Raw genomic sequence first — 21,588 nt, 5'->3', positions numbered from 1 at the left:
TTGAAGTGAGAAAGATGTTTGTAATGGTGATTTCTGATATTGAAGTATTATAATCCAAATAGGCCAACGGAATAAAGTTGATGCTCAAAGGAAATTTGGATGAAGGTCGTTTGTTCAGATATCTGGCATCAGAATGGCTTCTGTGCATGAGAAATGATTAGGCCAAATGAACAGAGAACAGTGGCGGAGTGCTAACATTGTGCTAACATTTCTAGACTGTTACAAACAGCTTAGACCAGAACCGTCGGGGTGCATATGTCACAAGCATGGTGCCAGTGTTCCGGGCCCGTTTAGCGTGGGAAGTTACGTGCAGAATCACCCTCTCTCCTCTCTCTCTCCCAAGGAAAACAACTGAAATAAGAGCCACTGCAGTTCGAAATATGTGACAGGTTTTCTCTATGTGTGCTCCAAATTCATCATTTATAATAATAATAATAATATATTTCAGATCTTTTACGGTTGAATATATTATTAAGAGTCGTGCCTCGCGAAAGAAGAAGAGAGCTTTCATCTTCTCCGTGACTAATTGTATCTCTCTTTTTGTTCTCCACAGTCGCTGATTGGCCTCGACTCCTTCGCCTGGGGGCCGATTCTGAACCAGTTCTGACCTTGCTTTGTTCTGGTTCTGATTCTGTTCTGATACTGAGGATGGGGCATTGGTTGTTTCTGCTCAGCTCAGCTCCCTCAGGCTCCTGCTTGAGCTACGCTGTTGGTGAGTTGTGTTCTGTTGTGTTGTGTGCTCCTCCCTCCTGTCCTCTCCTCTCTCTCCCCTCTCCCTCTCCTCTCCTCTCCTTCTCCCTCTCCTCTCTCCTCTCTCCTCTCTCCTCTCCCTCTCTCCTCTCCTCTCCTCTCCTCTCCTCTCCCCTCCTCTCCCCTCCTCTCCTCTCCTCTCCTCTCCTCTCTCCTCTCCTCTCCCCTCATCTCCTCTCCTCTCCCCTCCCTCCCCTCTCTTCTCTTCTCTTCTCTTCTCTTCTCTTCTCTTCTCTTCTCTTCTCTTCTCTTCTCTTCTCTTCTCTTCTCTTCTCTTCTCTTCTCTTCTCTTCTCCTCTCCTCTCCTCTCCTCTCTTCTCTTAATTCCAGCTCTTGTCAATTCCTGAACCAACTTGAATGAAGATCAAATTGACCCCAACCTACAACCAATGTTTACATTACATAAATGTTTGGCATTTAGCAGACGCCTTATTCCAAAGCGACTTACAATCAATACATTTGACTAAGTAAGTGAATCATCAATTCACCAGTCGTAGCAGGAAAAGCAATCTAGCTGAAGCCTGCAGCCATTGGCAGTCGTCGTGCTAGAAGAAGAAAGTTATTTTTATTTTTATTTATTTTTTATTAGTAGACGCTGGAGAAACAGTTCAAGGGGGTAGTAGAAATCTCAGGAGAAACAGTATAGGGGGGGAAGCAGGTGTCTCTGGAGGCACAGTGCTGGGGGGTAGTAGATGTCTCGGGAGGGACAGTTAAGGTGTAGCCTGAAGAGATGGGTCTTCAGTCTCCGGCGGAAGATGGGGAGTGACACTGCAGTTCTGACAGCAGTGGGAAGCTCATTCCACCAGCGGGGAGCCAGTATAGTGAAGAGACGAGACCTCCTTCCATTCATTCCACCAATGTCAACATATCAAAGTCACATTCACATATTCATATTCATATTACTTAGGCTCCGACGCACTCCCACGCACTCCCATGGTGTAAGTGCGTCTGGGAAAGAGGGAGACTCTCTCCCGGACACACTTACTTAGACATGCGTGTTATATGCCTGATGGAGTGTGATTATGTTTGGGTAGGTTTTGTGTATGTATGTGTGTGTGTGTGTGTGTGTGTGTGTGTGTGTGTGTCTGGAAGGCAGGTACTCGGCACATCTGGGAGGCTTGAGGCCAGATTAAAGTTTAATTCTGTTATTCTAGACCAGCAGGGGACGGAAGGGATTCAATTTCCTTGAGATGCGTTTGACTTTTTATTTTTTCATTTGGCGGAGTTGAAATAATTCAGCGATCTCATAAATGATAGATGAAGATGTGGTGTCGCCTTTGTTGAAATTAACAAGTTTTCCCAGTGTAGCCAAACGTGTAGTTACGCAGAGTCAATCCCTGCAGACTGGATACACTCCGTGAAATGATATTTATTAACTGTCAATGCTCTGAGGGTGAACTGACGCGTGAACATCATCCTAATTTATCTGGGGAATATAGAGGTTATTAAAGTTGAACTATGGCTCCCACTGCTACTGAGAACTCAACTGCGTGCGTGCGTGCGTGTGTGCGTGGGTGCGTGGGTGCGTGCGTGCGTGCGTGCGTGCATGGGTGCGTGCGTGTGTGCGTGTGTGCGTGCGTGCGTGTGTGCGTATGTTTATAGTGGTGTACAGTTGCCCACACTGGAAAGATATGGTTTCAGATATGATTTCCTGATGAACCCTTGGTTCTGGACCTCTGGACACACTACTCTGATGGACCCTTGGTTCTGGACCTCTGGACACACTACTCTGATGGACCCTTGGTTCTGGACACACTGTTCTGATGGACCCTTGGTTCTGGACACACTGTTCTGATGGATCCTTGGTTCTGGACACACTGTTCTGATGGACCCTTGGTTCTGACACACTGTTCTGATGGATCCTTGGTTCTGACACACTGTTCTGATGGACCCTTGGTTCTGACACACTGTTCTGATGGACCCTTGGTTCTGACACACTGTTCTGATGGACCCTTGGTTCTGACACACTGTTCTGATGGACCCTTGGTTCTGACACACTGTTCTGATGGACCCTTGGTTCTGACACACTGTTCTGATGGATCCTTGGTTCTGACACACTGTTCTGATGGACCCTTGGTTCTGGACACACTGTTCTGATGGACCCTTGGTTCTGGACACACTGTTCTGATGGACCCTTGGTTCTGACACACTGTTCTGATGGACCCTTGGTTCTGGACACACTGTTCTGATGGACCCTTGGTTCTGGACACACTGTTCTGATGGACCCTTGGTTCTGGACACACTGTTCTGATGGACCCTTGGTTCTGACACACTGTTCTGATGGACCCTTGGTTCTGGACACACTGTTCTGATGGACCCTTGGTTCTGACACACTGTTCTGATGGACCCTTGGTTCTGACACACTGTTCTGGTGGACCTGTTTCCATCTGTGATGCCAAACAAACTGGAACATTTCTCCATCACGTCTGTCTCACACAAACACATTCCTCCTCCTACGATGGCTGTGCTTCAAACACACACACACACACACACACACACACACACACACACACACACACACTAAATGTTTTCACACACACACACTCCCTCTCTCTGTCTCTCACATACCCATCCACCCACACACACACACATACACACACACACACACACACACACACACACTTGTCTGTGTATCAGGAGCTCAGATTAGGGAGTTAGTCTCGGTATGATTGAGAGATAACTGAGAGATCAGAGGAGAGCCAGACTGTTAGTCACTGCCCCAGTTATAATACACACACACACACACACACACACACACATACATGAACACGGCACACACACACACACACACACACATACATGAACACGCACACACACACACACACACAAACATGAACACGCACACACACACACACACAAACATGAACATGAACATGAACGCGCGCACACACACACACACCACAAGCACACACACAAACACATGAACACGCACACACACACACACACAAACATGAACATGAACATGAACGCGCACACACACACACACACCACAAGCACACACACACACACATGAACGCGCACACACACACACACACACCACAAGCACACACACACACACACACGCACATGCACACACACACACACACACGCAGAAGTACTGTGAACCCATTTGGTGTAGGAGGCGTCTCTAACCTGATTAGCAGTGTGTAACGAGTGGATTCTCCTCCGGGCCTGGAGAATAGCTGTCTGCACAGACCTCCACTTCTCTCCTCCTCCTTATGCTCCACCACCCCCCCCCTCCCCTCCCCTCTCTACTTCAAACCACTCTTCCCCTCCACCACTCCGCTCCCCTTCCCTCTGCCCCATCATCTCCCACTCTCCTCCTCCCCTCCACCACTCCGCTCCCCTTCCCTCTGCCCCATCATCTCCCACTCTCCCACCCTCCTCCTCCCCTCCACTCACTTTCTTCTACCCCTGCTGTGTCTCTACACTCTCATGCTCCCCTCTCATCCCCCTCATCCCCCTATCCTCCCCCTCATCCCCCTCTCCTCCCCCTCTCCTCCCCCTCATCCCCCTCTCCTCCCCCTCATCCCCCTCATCCCCCTCTCCTCGTCACTGTAACAGGTAACACTGTTATCCCAGACAGCCTGTATCCCCTCCAGGCTCTCACCCTGGAGATCCAACTCACTACCTCCATGGTCTCTCTCTCTCTCTCTCTCTCTCTCTCTCTCTCTCTCTCTCTCTCTCTCTCTCTCTCTCTCTCTCTCTCTCTCTCTCTCTCTCTCTCTCTCTCTATCTTTGGTCTTTTGTTGTTGTTGTTGTTGTTGTTGTTGTTAATGGTGTAAATAGTGTGGTGATAAGGTTGTTAGTTTTGTTACTGTGGTGTGTACAGGGGTGAGGGTTTGGGTTTGCAGTCGGCCAGCGTTTGCTGGTCGCGTGCAGGGGCACCGACATGGAGTTTACTAATCTAATAAGTTAAATAAGAGTTTACATGGCTTTAAAGTTTCAGCTGGGTCTCATGTTTCGGTGGAGGACTGTAGTTTGGCGGTGGGAGAAGTTGTTGGTCACAGCATTATTCAATCTGACGCTCGGTGAACACGTTGTTTCACACAGACGCCAGGTTTTCACAGTTGACGTGGTGTTGACGAGGTGTTCATGACGAGGTGTTCAAACTGAGAGTTGATAGTTTTGATTATGTAGTGTTTGTGAGCTCTGGGGGTTTCAAAGTGTTTTGGCTATGGTCAGGAGCAGTGTTTCCTCCAGGAATTTTTACAATGGTGGCGGGTGGCCGTGACCGCGCGCGTAGCGCGCGCGATTTTTTCGCGTGCACGCGCATGAAACGCGCACGCGCGCTCAAAACAAGGTTTTTTTTTTTTTTTTTTTTTTTTTTCTAATCACAGCCAAAACTAGAGGATGGCCCAAAAAAATAAATAATGAATATACAGAATATAAACTTGTGACTGACAGTCACATACACACACAAAGATCATCAGCTATAATATAATACGAAGTAGGCCTACATGAGCACAAAAGCGGCTAACGTTACTGATTAACTGTTTACTGTAGTGCAGAGAGATGGTAGTCGTAGGCGGTGTATCAAATGACAAAGCTAAACGTTTAATGAAGGACATGAACGATTGTCAACAACACACTCAAGCATGCCTGGATATTTGTAAGAACTCTCGCGAGATTTATCAGACTAAACCTGGATTTTCCCTTTAGCGATGTTGATGGAATACCCCCCGGATGTCACTACGGTGGCCTGTACACAATAACAATAATACCACAGTTCACATTTAGACCAATCAGGAGCCCTTGTGTCACGTCGTCAACTGAATGTCATTAATCTGATTTTGGATCAGCGGTTAGAGAGAGATGGGCGTGGATTTAGGTGCACTTTTAGTCAACATCCATTATAGCGCTGATCTAGGATCAGATATATTTTAATCAGCTAAAATGTTTTGTTTTGTTTTTTTTTTTTCTTTGAGATTTTTTTTTTTTTTTTTTTGAGAAATCTGAATGGTGGCGGAGGAAATTCCATCGTGGCGGCCCGCCACGATGAAATGCATGTAGAGGAAACACTGGTCAGGAGGGAGGCACAAATGTGCTGAGGCACAAATGTGTACATTTCAAGCCTGCAAACTGCGACACTTTAAATGAATGTGCAATAACACTATGTGCAATATGACAACCCTAGTCGTTTTATCTGTACAGTATAGTATAGTGGATAGTGTACATAGCCTTTATTTATGTAAACCAGCTCCTTTCCCTTCTTGTTTTTTTAGTTTTTTTTTCTTTCCTAGCACCAGGGGAGCCACCCCTCCCAAATGTCGTTGTTTGGTACCTGTACTATAGCAATGACAATAAAGACCATTCATTCATTCATTCATTCATTCATTCATTCATTCATTCATTCATTTAATCCGAGACTGCCCTGACAAAGCTCCCCGTACTAACAGAGAAAAAAGGGGAGGGGACGGGAGAGGAGAGGACGCACAGAGGCAGGCTGTCAGACAGGAGGATGGCGAGGTGACAGGAGCATCGCAGCACGACAGTGAAAGTCCAAATCCGAGTACATGAACTGCTAATCAGAAGAAGAAAAATTATAATAAGGAGAGTGGTGAAAAAAAGTAGGAGATCAGACTGGTGTCAACTGTAAGCAGAGAGGAAGACACTGTAACTGAAAAGACAAAACCTGAGTGCAGAACATTTTAATCAGAAAGAGACAACTCAAAGTAACGAGAGTGGGAAAAAATGGAGTAGCAGAAAATGTAGACTGATGATGATGGATGGGAATAATTTAAAAGTACCCGTCCATGTGAAAAGGAAAGTGAAAGAAAATAATACTGGTAATAATGGCACTCAGGCTAAGAAAGCAGCAGTAAGCAAGCCAGATGAGTCCCAGACTGAATCTGTGCCTCCACTGTCTGATTCTAGCACGGAGGAGGAGGAGGAAGAGGAAAGTGAACTTGAAGGCAGTCACATTTTGTCTGACTCACAAAAGAATGTTGAGCAACAGCAGCAGAATAGAAAGTATGATGTAAAAAGGGTTGAAGATTTCCTGAAAAAATCAAAACACATTTCTCAGATAAGGAGGCTTTTTTGCTACTCTGTCAACTCACAGTTGAGAAATGGAGGAGTTACTAAACTAGAGAGTTTCAGATTGAAAAGAAAATAGTTCAAGACGTCGGGAAAAAAAGCGTAATAATGTTGAGCCAAAAGTATAGTAGGACAGGCTGGTTCCTGAGTGTTCTGTCTTGGTTTACATTTCTCACATCAGCAATCATGAGTGATTTCAGGGTTTCCACTCTTAATATAAACGGAGCCAGAGATGTGAGGAAGAGAATGAATTTATTTGAACTTGTTAAGCTGAAGAACATAAATGTCAATGTTAGTTCAGGAAATGCACCGTGACACTTTAAATGAGACTGATCAGAGGAGGGAATGGGATGGAGAGGTTGTGTTAAGCCATTTAAGTAGGAACAGTGGGGGGGGGGGTGGCACTCCTCTTCTCCAATGTCTTTCTGCCAACATGTTATTTGGTGGAGGAAATAGTAACGGGCTTGACGGATGGTGATCAGAGCTAAATATGAGCGCTAAAAGCAATGTATAAATACTGTGTTTGAACAAGAAAACATTGAGTGGGAGAATAGACACTGTGTGGAGAGAGAGAGAGACTGAAGGTGCAGGATGACTGTAGACCAGTGTGGAGGGTGTTTTATAAAGCGCCTACAAGAGGTCAGGTGACCTGTAGTGGAGAATACTGAAGGGAGCAGTGGCGGGTCAATAGTTTTGTCTCTAAGTTGAATCCAACAGCGTCTAATAATTGTCCCTTTTGTCAAGAACCAGACTGTTTTTCACAGTTTTTTGGAGTGCAAAAGACTTGAAGTATTGAAGGGTTAGGGTTAGAAGACTTGAAGACTTGAAATTGTAGAGTCTGTGTTTGTCAAAATGTTTCAATGAGGGGTATTTTATTGTGTCGTTTAAATGGTGGATTTGATTGGGTGGATTGAAATGGTGTTCCGGCTGCCGCACCCGTGAGAGAGACCTTGGTCTCAGTGTGTTTTGCTGGATTAAATAAAGGTTGACTAAAAAGGTGTAAAAAGAAAATATGACCGTTAAACTTGACTTCACTTGACTTCGACCACTCAACAGTTTTTCACTCAACAGTTTTTCTCAAATTCCCAAGTTGAGAGTCAACCCTGAATCAGTGCTAACTCAACACAATACCCAATGCTAACTGCTCCCTGCTTGCTGTCTGTTCATTATATCTGCACTGGTGTTGGTGTTGGTGTTGGCACTGGTGTTGGTGCCGATTGGCTAATTCCCTTTCCTAGGTGGATCTTGATTGGTTGGATGTGGCAAGTGCCGGGGCTTTGGATGTTTTTGGTGGTTCTGATTGTCTGTTTGTGTTGACAGGCGGGGACGTGTGCGTATCGGGCCACGACAGCGGGCCTGTGTTTGAGGAGCAGCCCAGCGGCCTGATCTACCCTGAGGGCCTGACGGAGGGGAAGGTCACTCTGAACTGTCAGGCCAGGGCCAGTCCTGCTGCTTCATACAGGTGACACACACACACACACACACACACACACACACACACACACCAGGGCCAGCCCTGCTGCTTCATACAGGTGACACACACACACACACACACACACACCAGGGCCAGTCCTGCTGCTCCATACAGGTGACACACACACACACACACACACACACACACACACATACACACACCGGGGCCAGCCCTGCTGCTTCATACAGGTGACACACACACACACACACACCCACACACTCACACATGCACGCACGCAAGCCCACACACACATACACATACACAGACACACACACACATGCACGTGCACGCATGCACACACACACACACACACACCAGTTTCTCTGATTCTGTATCCCTCCTCCTGTCCTCTAGGTGGCGTGTGAACGGTACAGAGGTGCCAGTAGGGTCTGACCCCCGCTACACGCTGGTAGCTGGTAACCTGGTGATCAGCGGCCCCCGGTACGGCCACGACGGGGGGTCCTACCAGTGCCTGGCCATCAACCGCTGTGGCACCATCGTCAGCCGGGCTGCCAACCTCAGATTCGGCTGTGAGTGGGCATCGCTGGGCCTCCACCAACCTTTACTGTGACTGGATCTCTCTCTGGATCCTGACATTGCATTGCGGCACAAGACATAGGGCATAATAAATCATAACATAATTCAAGATAAAAGTGTCAGTAGTGCAGGACATAAGGGACAAAAAAGAATAGGCATAGTACAAGATAAGGTGGCATTAGTGCAGGTAAGACAAGACAGGTTGCACTAGCGGTGCCGCTAGTGATAATAGAGTTCACAGTAGTAAGGTGGCTTAAGCTTAGGGTTGCTGTAGTCCATGCGCAAGGGGTGAGCTAGGGGAAGATGGTCAATTGACCTTCCCTTCTCTCCTTTTTTTTCCTTTTCCATCCTCCCTTCCCTCTCTTCTCTGTCTCCAGACCTCCATGACTTCCCCCCAGAGAGCAGGAGTCCCCAGACAGCGTACGAGGGGGCAGGTACCTTCCTGGCCTGCCAGCCCCCGGCCCACTACCCAGGTATACCCCCCTACCCCACCCCTGGTTGACATGCAAGAGGCTAAGTTGGATTTTAACATTTGGAATAAGCACGAAATTGTTGCTTATCAGGAGTGTACATGCAAATCCTTTTCTGCCAACAGATATGACGTCTAATGCTTTGGTCCTCATATCGGGATCCGATGTAATGATCTGACTTTTCTTTCGAAAAATGTGAATACATTTCAGCGTTGTTGAAAATCAACGACACATCGCTAGTCAACTGACACAGCTTGTTTTGTGAGCCTGCTAACAATGTAAAGTAGTGTTGTAGCTAACTAGGTAGCAGTGGGGATTACTCACCCAATCCATTGCGTTGTAGTATTTTGGCTCGACTAGCGAGTTCACTGTTGTGAATCTCAACAACGTTGAAACGTAGTTCCGTGTTTCAAAAGAAAAGTCTGAACATTTTGATTGGTTTTCCGACATGCGGACCAAATGCTCAGACTGTGTCACATATTGAATGTAGGGTGAAACATCACATAGCAGCTCAGTGCAGTTGTCCCCTCATCTCTTTGTCCTGTCCCGTTGCTTAGCGCTGTCCTACCGCTGGTTCGTCAACGAGTTCCCCAGCTTCGTGCGTGCGGACGGCAGGATGTTCGTCTCCCAGGTAACAGGGAACCTGTACGTGGCGAAGGCAGAGACTAACGACACGGGGAACTACTTCTGCTTCACCACCAGCAACAACGACATCAGCACCAAGAGCATCTTCAGCAAGGCCAACCAGCTCACCGTGCAGCCTGACGGTGTGTGTGTGTGTGTGTGTGTGTGTGTGTGTGTGTGTGTGTGTGTGCGTGTGTGCGTGTGTGTGTGTGTGCACGCGCAAATATGTTTCTGTCCGCAAATATGTTTGTGTGTGAGAGAGGAAGAGAAGCTATTTGTGACTTACATGATACTTTTTTAATGATTGGCAAAGTTGAGAATATTTGAAGAATGCAACAAACAGTGGACAATAGACTACAGCAGGGGTCACCAATTACATTTTCCAAGGGCCAGAATAATATTAATTTTCTTTCACCACAGCGAACCCTAGGAAGTCTGCTCCGAGCATCAAAGTTCGCTTCCTGTCAGAGACCTACGCACTAGCAGGGCACACCACCCAGCTGGAGTGCTTCGCCTATGGAAAGTGAGTTGATTCATTCCTCATTTCCATTTTGGGCTTAACAATGAGTCCATCCTCCGATTTCTGCCCTCACCTGCCTCTACTGACACACATAATACACAAAACTAGCAAACAAACAAAGCTCTTCCTATTGTTGAAATTGTCAAATTTCTGTGTCTCTTCGCACCTCAGTCTGCCTTAGTAACAATCTCTCTCTCTCTCTTTGTGTTTAACTTCCTGTACATCTCTCTCCCTCCTCTCCCTGTCCCCCCCCTTTTCCCCCTTCCCTCTCCCCACCTTCCCCTTCCCTTCCCTTTCCCCCACCCCACCCCACCTGCAATTTTTTTTGCCTCCCTTTGTTGCTCTCATTCTCTCCTCCCCTTCCCTCCCTCCCCCATCTCCCCCTCTCCCAGTCCTGTCCCAAGGCTGCGCTGGAGGAAGGTGGACGGCTTGTTGCCGTCTAAGGCCGGAGCGAGTGCAGAGGGTCCCATCCTCATCCTGCCTGACCTGGGCTTCGATGACGAGGGAGTGTATGAGTGTGAGGCCTACAACTCTGAGGGCCGCGACACACACCAGGGACGCATCAATGTGCAAGGTAGGGAAGATACACACACACACTCACGCACACACACTCACACACACACACCAAATTAAAAGGATAGACATTAGTTACCCATAGAGAAATCTACAAAAAAAAGACTGATCCTTATTTAACTCAGGGTTTGACGCTTACCTTTTCCCCAGGTAGCACTGTGCTACCATGTCAAAAAATTTAGTAGCACACCAACAATTTCAGTAGCACAATGAAAATTGCGCAATTTTCGTATGACGACAACAAATTATCATAATCATAACATATCAGAATTATCATAACCGGCTCTTGGCCGTAATAAAAATGGAGACTCACACAATGTAAAGGGGAAGTAAGAATATTCATTTATTAATAAATGATTCATGAATAAATAAATAATTAAGCCCAGGCGAGATAGTGTGCGGAATTGATCTTCACAGCAAGGTCTTCTCTCATGGCATCCGCTATCTGCCCGATCATGTCAGCGCATCGTTTGTCATTACTATAGGTTGGATTTAATTCAACGCCATTTTTCTTGTGAAGGGCGAATAATTTGTGGAATTTAATAAATGGGATCTCTTCTTTTGCCACGTAGTAAGCGATGTTAAACTTTAACTTGAGCTGTCTTTTAATTTCCTCACTGGAGCTAGCCTTCTGGCGTCCAACAGCTTTCTCAAGGGGCTTGTTCTGAGCTGACATGAAAGCTTCCCTGCATTTCACATGTTTGCGAGACAGACCATGTTTTTTCACTGTGTCGCGTTTCAGCTGTGCGTCTCCTGACACAAACGCGGTCTTTCCAGCTAACTTCATGTGGGCGACACACCACTTGCAATACATCTTCCCTTCCTTCAGCAACAGCCACGGGAAAGATGTTTGCCACTCGGCACTGTACCTGTAGACCTTTGTCACTTTTGTCAGACCAGACTTCGCGTTGGCAGTGGCACCGCCATTATCACCGCGTGGATAATGACCTTCCCCCTCCCCTGACACACTTTCTGACCGGGCGCTCTCCTCCTCGCTTTCCCCGTCTCTGTTTTCTTCGTCACTCTCGTCTCCAGCTGTAATGTTGACTCCACTACCCCCCTCTACCTCCTCTCTGTCTGGAACGGTGCTAACATTAGCCTTGCTAAAGTATGCCGTAATCGGATTCATTTTAACAGCGGTCTTTTTCTGACAGGATTTTCAAATGTAAATGCGCGCTTGTTGTGCTTGCGGGTCACGTGTCTGTTTTTTTTCTTCTTCTTCTGTTTTCAAAGGATTGCATTGGTTTAGATGCGCTGTGATCTTATTAACGAACATAAGATTGACTGCGCATGACAGTAGTTCAGTTTTTAAAAAAATAAAAATAAAAAATAAAAAAACTTTTTTTTTTTTTTTTTTTTGTCGCACTGGTGCGATTGAATGTATTTCCAAGTCGCACAGAAATATATTCACTCGCAAATGCGACCAAAACAGTCGCACTGTCGAACCCTGATTTAACTGTTCTTTATTAATACGCTTAACTTATATGAATACTTTTATCTTATCCTGTTATTACCTTGGTAGTACTACTTCTACTTAAACAAAGTAATTAAGTATCGAGTAAACACGTGGACACAGTCCATTCAATCAGGAAGAACTGGAGGTCCCGGGAATGGTCTCCAGTTCATCTCCCACTGTCCCACTCTAGCTCCCACTGTGTTGCCTCCCACTGCGTCAGAGCTAAAACGCTGTCTCTCTTGTGGAGGCTCCACCACCTCTTCGTGTTGTCTCTCTCTCCGGTCCTTTTCTCTTCAGCTTTTTCATTCTCTGCTCTTAGACCTCACGCTCTCCTGGAGCGGGGCCCACTTAGCATAGTCCTCCCGCTCTGAGTGGAAGCAGCTTCGCCTTGCCCTCTCCTCCACAGACAGAGAGCTGTTGGACTGTAGCTGTGAGAGGTGGTACTGTTCTACAGAGATGAACTGGTTGGACAAGTTAAGCTGGCACCGCTCCATGTAGTCCAACTGTTGGAGACTGAGCGTGTCAGGCTGCATCCAATCCTGAATGCGAGGCACGGCAGGCTATAGAAAAGATCCCAGGATATGTGAGATAATCGGACTTGTTTCTGGCTAACATTTCTCTAAAACGGTGCCCAATTTCATGATTTCTTTCAACTGTTTTAACTGTGATGAGAGTTCAGTAAAGACAGAGGCACTCACTACAGCAGTGAGCACCCGGGGTAATTAACAATTCATTGAAAGTGTTTTTTTAAACTGTGATGAGAGTTTGGTAGATAAGAGAGAGGTAGTCACCGGAGCAGTGAACTGAGCCTGGGGGGGTCCACCGAGGGCAGGGTTTACCAGGGAGTAGAAGTAGCTCAGTCTTGTTAAGGTTAAGCTTGACATGGTGAGCTGACATCCAAGCAACACACACAGAGAGACACGTGTTGCCACCTGTGGGTCAGAGGAGGGGAATGTCAGTTTTAGAATGTCATCAGGGGAGAGAGGGGAAAGAGCTGATGAGCCAGAGACTAAAGCCCAATTTATACTTCTGCGTCGAATTTACGCGCGGCTACGCCATAGCCTACGCAAGGGCTCTCCCACTTTATAGTTCTGCGTTGGTCGGTTTGCGTCGCGTTGGTCGGTGTACTCATAGCGGCATAATAGCGGTTTTTTTGTTATGCTTGTTGTAAAGAAAATGTCTATAATGCATTGAAATGACAGTAAACTAAGATAATAAGATGGTTATCATCATTTTTCAAATCTTTATTCATAAGTAATTACAGAAAAAGTTAATTACATTTTTGTCATGGCTTCCGCATTTACGTGTAAGTGTAGCGCAGTGGGTTTGGGAGGAGTGGTAGCAGTGTTGGCGGGAGGTAGAGAGAAAGAGCTGCTCATGTCCTCAACCTTCTTTTCAAAGTAGGTGACGAATGGAATAGTAGTAGGAAGCTTTAGCAACCGATGCAGAGGAGGTGTAGTCGAGGAGAAGCTATATTCAGACCACAGGTCTGAGTCCCTTGAATTATCCCACGCCAGAGCCAGCGGGCTTGGTGGAGATGAGACCTCCTTTTCTTCCTCCTCCACCTTCAAATCAGCCCTCCAAACCCACCTGTTCACCAAGGCCAATGGCCCCTAGTTAGTTAGTAGGCGTTAGTTTCTGTGTTCTGTGTTTGTCTGTCTGACTGTCTTTCTGTCAATATGTAAAGTGTCCTTGGGTCTCTTGAAAGGCGCTATATAACTCTCAGCTATATTATAATTATTATAATTATTATAATTATTATTATAATTATTATTAACACCAGTGGTGGAGGTGAGACCTCTTCTTCCTCCTCTAACACCAGAGGTCTAGGGGGGCTGCGTCAGTGGTCTAGGGGGCTGCTGGTAGAAAGTGCCCACATATCTCAGGGTCTGCCCATGAAGGTTCACTGGGATGGCAGTCAGAGCAGAGGGCCTGACAAGAAGCGTGGAATGGAGGGCTGTGGCTGACCTGAAAGACACAGAGAACATGGTTGTAGAACTTAACAGGCAGTTCTATAAGTGCTCATAACTCATTTTGAATACAGGCTATGCCTTGGCAATTGCTTTACTCTAAAAACAAATGCTGTAAAGTTTGAAACTCACCATCGTCGATGGAATTTGATGGCTAGGTTGTCTAGGTGGTCTGTTGTCGCCTTGTGGCAGTCTTGGGTCAGAGGGGTCAATTCACTGGAAATTGAAGCTCATTTTGGAAATATTGTATAATATTTCCAAAATGAAATAATATAATTATATTATAATATTTGGAAATTAATCGTGTGTCTAGTTTTAGAGTTGATGTCAACATTGGCGCCTATCAACCAAACATTCTAGAAGCAAACACACACACATGCACACACAGAGAAACAAACACAAGTGATTCAGCCCACTGCAGGGTAGGGTCATCATCTTCTTCGGCGTATGGGTAGTTGTTTTTCCTCTCCACTCCACCAGGCTCGGGGCCGAGGGGCTACCCTTTTACCACCCCGAGACCTGGTTGAGGGGCTCACCCGGGCTATATTTCTGGACACCCCTCCAGAAGCCACGTCATCGTCTCGTCATCTAATACCGACAGACCATGCATCCCGTTGGGTGGGTGGTACACCGGGCAATCCAGGATAACATGGTCTGCGGTTTGGTCCTCTGCGCCACACTCGCACGACGCATTTGGGGCCAAGCCCCATCTGTGCATTGATGAGCGGAAACGCCCGACGCCGGTCCGAAGACGATTGAGCCTCACCCAGGATAGCCTTGGCAGGTCCATCCCGAGGGGCTCAGCGCCGGCGACTGGGATGTGGTCGCGGAGTTTGGAGGTGTTAGCCTCCCACTCCGCGCGCCACATATAATCCGCCCATCCTGCCGCACTGATGTTGAGATCTCTGCATTGCTGCCTGAGATCCTGTGCGGCAGGCACAAATGGGTGTCTCGACTTGAGACGCCGGGAGGGCTCCTCTGTTATAGTGAGCCTATCATGGAGCAGATGGTTATTAAGCTCCACGGCCCGGCAGGCGAGACGTGCTGTGGCTCCCATGCGGCGGAGGCCTGCGGGCTGGATGCCTGCTAGGATGGGAAGGTTGTCCACGGGGGTAGGACGCAGGCATCCTGTCACAATGCGCAAGGCTTCGTTTATAGGCGAGTCGATGAGGCGGGTGTGGGCACTGCGACACCATACTGGGGCGCAGTATTCACTGGTTGAATAAACGAGGGCTAGGGCTGCCGTGCGCAAGGTCCTTGCGCCGGCGCCCCAGCCCGAGCCAACCAGTCATCATCTCACACACACATATTGGATTGATCTGTAACTGAGCTAACCGTGTTCCCTGTACGTGTCCTTCTCCCCGCAGCTCAGCCAGAGTGGCTGCAGGTCATGACGGACTCAGAGGTGGAGATCAGCTCAGAGCTGCACTGGAGCTGCATGGCCGCAGGAAAACCTCGACCTTCCATTCGCTGGCTACGCAACGGACAGTCCCTCAGCACACAGGTAACACACACACACACACACACACAGATACACAGATACACCCATACATGCACACAAATGTACACCCCCCCCCCCCCCCCCCCCACACACACACACACACACACACACACATACACTCATACACACCCATACATGCACACAGGTAACACACACACCCATACACACGCACACACACACTCACACACACACACACACCCCCATACATGCACACACACACACCCATACATGCACACACATGCGCACACACACATACACACCCATACATGCACACACACACACACACCCTTACATGCACAAACACAGCCACACACAGACACACACTCCCATACATGCACACACACACACATACATGCATGCACAAGCACACACACACACACACACACCCATACATGCACACACACACACACACACACACACACACCCATACATGTGCATGCACACACACACACACACACACTCCACTACCCATCATGCCTTAGGTGATCATCCCTCTGTCTCTCTGAACCCCTCAGGACAGAACGGTGGTGAACGCGGGGCGTCTGAAGATCAACAACCTCGCCCTGGAGGATTCTGGGATGTATCAATGTGTGGCGGAGAACAAACACGGCACGGTCTACTCCAACTCTGAGCTCAGGGTCCAAGGTGAGACTCCAGGGGGTCAAAGGTTACATTGGAAGGTAGAGGAGACACATGAATTATGAAACAGACCATGTTCCTCTCATACAGTCACTGTCAAGTCTTAGCGTTCTCTTTTATTATTGATAGTTATCCCGTCGATATTACAGAACGGTCTGTCCATGAAATCACACACACACACACACACACACACACACACACACACACACACACACACTACAGTACTGTAGCTTCCTAGTTCTGTTCCTGGTGATCCTTGCTGTCACTCTTTCTCACTCTCTTCCTCCTCCCTTCTCCCCCGTCACACACACACACACACACACGCACACACGCACACATACGCACACACACTCCCTCTTTTATCCATACCCCCCCTACCTTATCTTGCCTCCCCCTCTCTCCCCCTCCTCCACCTCTCTCTCCCCCTCTCTCCCCCTCCCTCCCCCTGCCTCCCCCCTGTGTGTGGTGTCCAGTCCAGGCCCCAGACTTCAGGCTGAACCCAGTGAGGAGGCTGGTCCCGGCGGCCCGGGGGGGTCAGGTGATGATGGAGTGTCGGCCGCGGGCAGCGCCCAAACCCACCCTGTTCTGGAGCCGCGGCACTGAACTGCTCACCAACAGCAGCAGGTAGAGACACAGCTTATATCACCCACTGTCTGTGGCCCTGTCGGTCACTCAATCTCTCTCATTCTCTCTCTTTCTCTCTCGTTCTCTCTCTTTCTCTCTCTTTCTCTCTCAATTTGGTTCAGAGAATGGGGTTTAGGGTATTAGCAACTGAGAAAAACTGTAATAATAATAACTTTTATTTGTATAGCACTTTTCCTGCAAACGTTGCAGCTCAAAGTGCTTTAATCATTATATAATCATCATATAATCATCATCATTAATTATTTAGTCATTTGAAGGCAATTATTAAAAAGATGGGTTTTTAGTCTTGACTTTAACATATGTGGTACACAGAAAAAGCCAGCATCAGAAGACCTGAGAGCTCTCTTGGGCTGATATGCTAGCAAAAAGTATTTCAGATATTCTGGTGCTATGCCAGTGAGAGCTTTATAAACAAGCAGAAGGATCTTGAAATCTATTCTGAACTTAACAGGAAGCCAGTGTAGAGTCTCTAAAACTATAAAAAGTTATATGAGCTGATGTCTAAGACTAATCCAGTTCTCCCCCGATCTTTCGCTTCAACTCTGCCACCAAACTAACCAGATCCCAAGCTCCAGACTCAGCCTTTATCCCTAACAATGAGTTTGTTTTAGATACCAAACTGCCAAACCTTCATCCTCCTCTCAAACAGCATGTTAGGGGAGAGAAAACATCAAACAAAACAACAGTTATGAATCAAAGGAATACATTTCACATCGATTTCATCATATTTCATTGCTGTGTCGGAATCAAAACAGAGCTGTGTTCGTGTGTGTGTGTGTGTGTGTGTGTGTGTGTGTGTGTGTGTGTGTGTGTGTGTGTGTGTGTGTGTGTGTGTGTGTGTGCGTGTGTGTGTGTGTTTGTGTGTGGCCAGATTTACTAGACACTAGACACTCCATATCCAAAGGGAACAGAACAGAGGGTAAAATGGAGATTTAAGAAAGATGAATGAGTTTCCTTCCACTCAGTAGGTAAAACACCTGATTAGTCTGTCTCTGAGACAGTCTGAACACATCATATTTCACCTTGATTATTGATTATTATAGGCCACTAACAGGCCTATCTAGGGGCTGTTCGTAAATTGCAGCTCATCCAAAACGCCGCTGCTAGGGTCCTAACAAAAACACATTACACCAATCTTGAGATCTCTACACTGGCTACCAGTCTCTCAGAGAATTAAATTAAAAGTACTCCTAATTGTATACAAATCACAAAATTTGTTTTGCAGGAAAAGCGCTATACAAATAAAGTTATTATTATTATTATTATTATTATCTAACGTAGTACCCTGACTGACCTGTACGAGACAACCATGTGCGACAGGGCAAATAAAGTGCTGAATAACGAAAAGAAGAAGTCAGCTCGCTTCTTGATTGGCGAGCAGGGTTGCCAGATGGGAATGACATTTTCCACCCTAACCACAGTCTAAAACCGCTAATTCCACCAAACAATCTGGCAACCCTATGGTTTCTGGTCGTAAGTATTGAACACATTTCACATTTACGATTGCCGGCCACGCCCATTTTCCGAGCAGGTTGTCGGGAGAGTTGATTGCACAATTGAAGAGAATTGACTCTTAACACACCTCACACCACAGGATTTTGTTATAGGAAAATGTTAAGAGCCATCTGATAATCGGGCGTTTTCTGTTGTTTTCAGCCATCCGAAAATCGCTGAAATCGCAGAAAATCCTTATGTGTGTACCCCGCTTAAGGTCAGCTGAGACTAATCAGCTAATCATTCCAAGAGTGAAAACAAAACACGGTGCAGCAGCTTTTAAGTCACTCTGCCGCATGCTCCTTGAACAAACTCCCTGAAGATATTTCTTAAGTCAAACAGGCCCAAACCCTAAAAATAGTTAAATGTTTTGTAACAGTTATGATTAAACACTAACACTTCCATCCATGTCTTTTTATTCATTTCTTTTATCTTATTCATTATTTTATTAAATGTTTATTTATTTATATATATATATATATTCTTATCTTTTTACTTCTTTTTTTTAAATCTGTTTACTATTCTCTTCTTGATGTATATATTTTTTTAATGCTGTATGTAAAGCACTTTGAATTGCCCCTGTTGTATGAAATGTGCTATACAAATAAACTTGCCTTGCCTGGGATCTCTCATGGACTGCCAACAGTGTGATTCTAACCGTTGTCATTACTTGTCAGTAGGAAGTAGTCGGACGGAGTCATCCCCAGAACTGTGTCTTTGTGTCTCCCAGGGTCACAGTGACGTCAGACGGGGTTCTGTGGATCTACAACATCAGCCGGGCGGACGAGGGGAAGTACACCTGCTTCGCTGAGAACTACCTGGGCAAGGCCAACAGCACGGGACACCTGTCTGTCAGAGGTACACACACACACACACACACACACACACACACACACACACACCCGCACACACACACACACACACACACGCACTTGGGCGGCTGTGGTGCAGGAAGTTGAGCTGCCGTCTAATGATCACATGGTTGGCAGATCGGCGGTTCGAGCCCCAGCCGGCCACATGTCGAAGTGTCCTCGGGCAAGACACTGAACTCCAAATCGCTCCCAGTGAGCGGGCCGGCGCCCTGCATGGTAGCTTGCCGCCATTGGTGTGTGAATGTGTGTGTGAACGGGTGAATGAGAGGCTGTTGTAAAGTGCTTTGGATAAAGGCGCTATATAAGTGCAGTCCATTTACACACACCCCATACACACATACAGACACATAAAAGCCCACTTTCTATGCATCTCTCTCACCTTCTCTCCCCTCCTTCATGCCTTGTCCCCTTTCATTCACATTTACATTTTTGGCATTTAAGCAGACGCCATTGTCCAAAGCGACTTACAACTAATACATTTGACTAAGTAAGTGAATAATCTATCTTCCAGTCATAGCAGGAAAAAGTAATCTATGCTCAGGCCAGGGGCCATTGGCAGTCGTCGTGCTTTTTTATTATTATTATTATGACACAGGGGAAACAGGGGGGGGTAGTAGATGTTTCAGGAGGGGACAGTTAAGGTGTAGCCTGAAGAGATGGAGGTCTTCAGTCTCCGGTGGAAGATGGGGAGTGACTCCGCAGTCCTGACAGCAGTAGGAAGCCTCCCCTGTCGTCCTCTCCCTCCTCACCTCTCCCTTGACTTCTACTCCCCTCTTCCCTTCTACTCCCTCTCTTCATTCTCTCCCATCTATCCTCTCTATATATATTAACCCCATTCCTCCCCTCCCCTCCCCTCCTCCCCCATTCCTCCCCTCCCCTCCCCTCCTCCCCCATTCCTCCCCTCCCCTCCCCTCCTCCCCCACTCCCTCCCCCCCCAGAGGCCACTAAGATCACCCTCGCCCCGTCCAACGCGGACATCAACCAGGGGGAGAACGTCACCCTCCAGTGCCACGCGTCCCACGACCCCACCATGGACCTGACCTTCACCTGGGCCCTCAACGGAGCCCTGCTGGACCTGGAGGACCCCGCCGGACCGTACCATCGCCTGGAGGGGGTGAGTTATTCACTACAGCGGACCGTACCTCTGCACGGACAGAGGGCGGGATTTAGATTGGGTCTAAAAGGGTATGATGTAGGGCTGTGGAGAGGGTGGAGAGGGTGATTTATGAGCCAAACAGTTGGTTGTACCACAGCAAGAAGGAAGGGGGGGGGGGTTAAACTACAGAAGAGATCATCCATTTAATGTTCAATGAGTCTCACATCATCCAACTGCTTATGGCTTGATTTGGTTGTATTGTCATTTTCCGTGGCGCCGGATTTAAGGAGGATTAGCTCCTCTAATCCCGACGCCAACAAGTTAATGCCAACGGAGTTAATCAAATAAATGTTCAAAGTTGGTCTTGGATGTAATTGACTTTTAGTGTAATTAAAGTCACTGTATTGTATGTGCCGTCATATGATATGAATACTGAATGTCTGGCTTGTAATTCTAACCCTTTTCTCTCTCTCTCTCTCTCTCTCTCTCTCTCTCTCTCTCTCTCTCTCTCTCTCTCTCTCTCTCTCTCTCTCTCTCTGTATGTGCCGTCATATGATATGAATACTGAATGTCTGAATGTCTGTAATTCTAACCCTTCTCTCTCCCTCTCTCTCTCTCTCTCTCTCTCTCTCTCTCTCTCTCTCTCTCTCTCTCTCTCTCTCTCTCTCTCTCTCTCTCCCTCCCTCTGCCCCCCCTCCTCCCTCCCTCCTTCAGAAGGAGACCATTGGTGACCTGTTGATAGTGCGTGGCCAGCTGGGCCAGGCGGGGACCTACAGCTGCACGGCCCAGACCGTGGTGGACAGCTCCTCAGCCTCCGCCAAGCTGGTCGTCAGAGGTCAGGCTTGTATCAGACTTCACTAATGTGTTGGATAGATGTATTATTGTTATTGTTATTGTTATTGTTATATCGGAGCACTTTGAGCTGCAA

General features: G+C 47.2%; 1 protein-coding gene across 1 annotated transcript in view; it reads left to right on the top strand.

Annotated features, from left to right (window-relative positions):
• Positions 1-648: 648 nt before the first annotated feature.
• cntn2 (contactin 2) overlaps positions 649-21,588 on the top strand; it is a gene marked incomplete at both ends in the record, with an annotated part of 31,201 nt that continues 10,261 nt past the window's right edge. The window contains 13 exons of the mRNA XM_080548316.1: positions 649-712; positions 8,110-8,251; positions 8,618-8,793; positions 9,178-9,273; positions 9,828-10,037; positions 10,315-10,417; positions 10,807-10,988; positions 15,781-15,917; positions 16,430-16,559; positions 17,027-17,177; positions 19,423-19,550; positions 20,503-20,678; positions 21,375-21,495. Of these exons, the coding sequence (XP_080404442.1) occupies positions 649-712; positions 8,110-8,251; positions 8,618-8,793; positions 9,178-9,273; positions 9,828-10,037; positions 10,315-10,417; positions 10,807-10,988; positions 15,781-15,917; positions 16,430-16,559; positions 17,027-17,177; positions 19,423-19,550; positions 20,503-20,678; positions 21,375-21,495 (1,816 nt within the window). The remainder of the gene's footprint in view (positions 713-8,109; positions 8,252-8,617; positions 8,794-9,177; positions 9,274-9,827; positions 10,038-10,314; positions 10,418-10,806; positions 10,989-15,780; positions 15,918-16,429; positions 16,560-17,026; positions 17,178-19,422; positions 19,551-20,502; positions 20,679-21,374; positions 21,496-21,588) is intronic.

The sequence above is a fragment of the Nansenia antarctica genome (genome assembly GCF_963989245.1).
Source record: "Nansenia antarctica genome assembly, chromosome: 18".
Classification (NCBI taxonomy): domain Eukaryota; kingdom Metazoa; phylum Chordata; class Actinopteri; order Argentiniformes; family Microstomatidae; genus Nansenia; species Nansenia antarctica.
The sequence above is the reverse complement of the archived record's forward strand: the minus strand, read 5'-3'. Positions and strand labels throughout refer to the sequence as shown.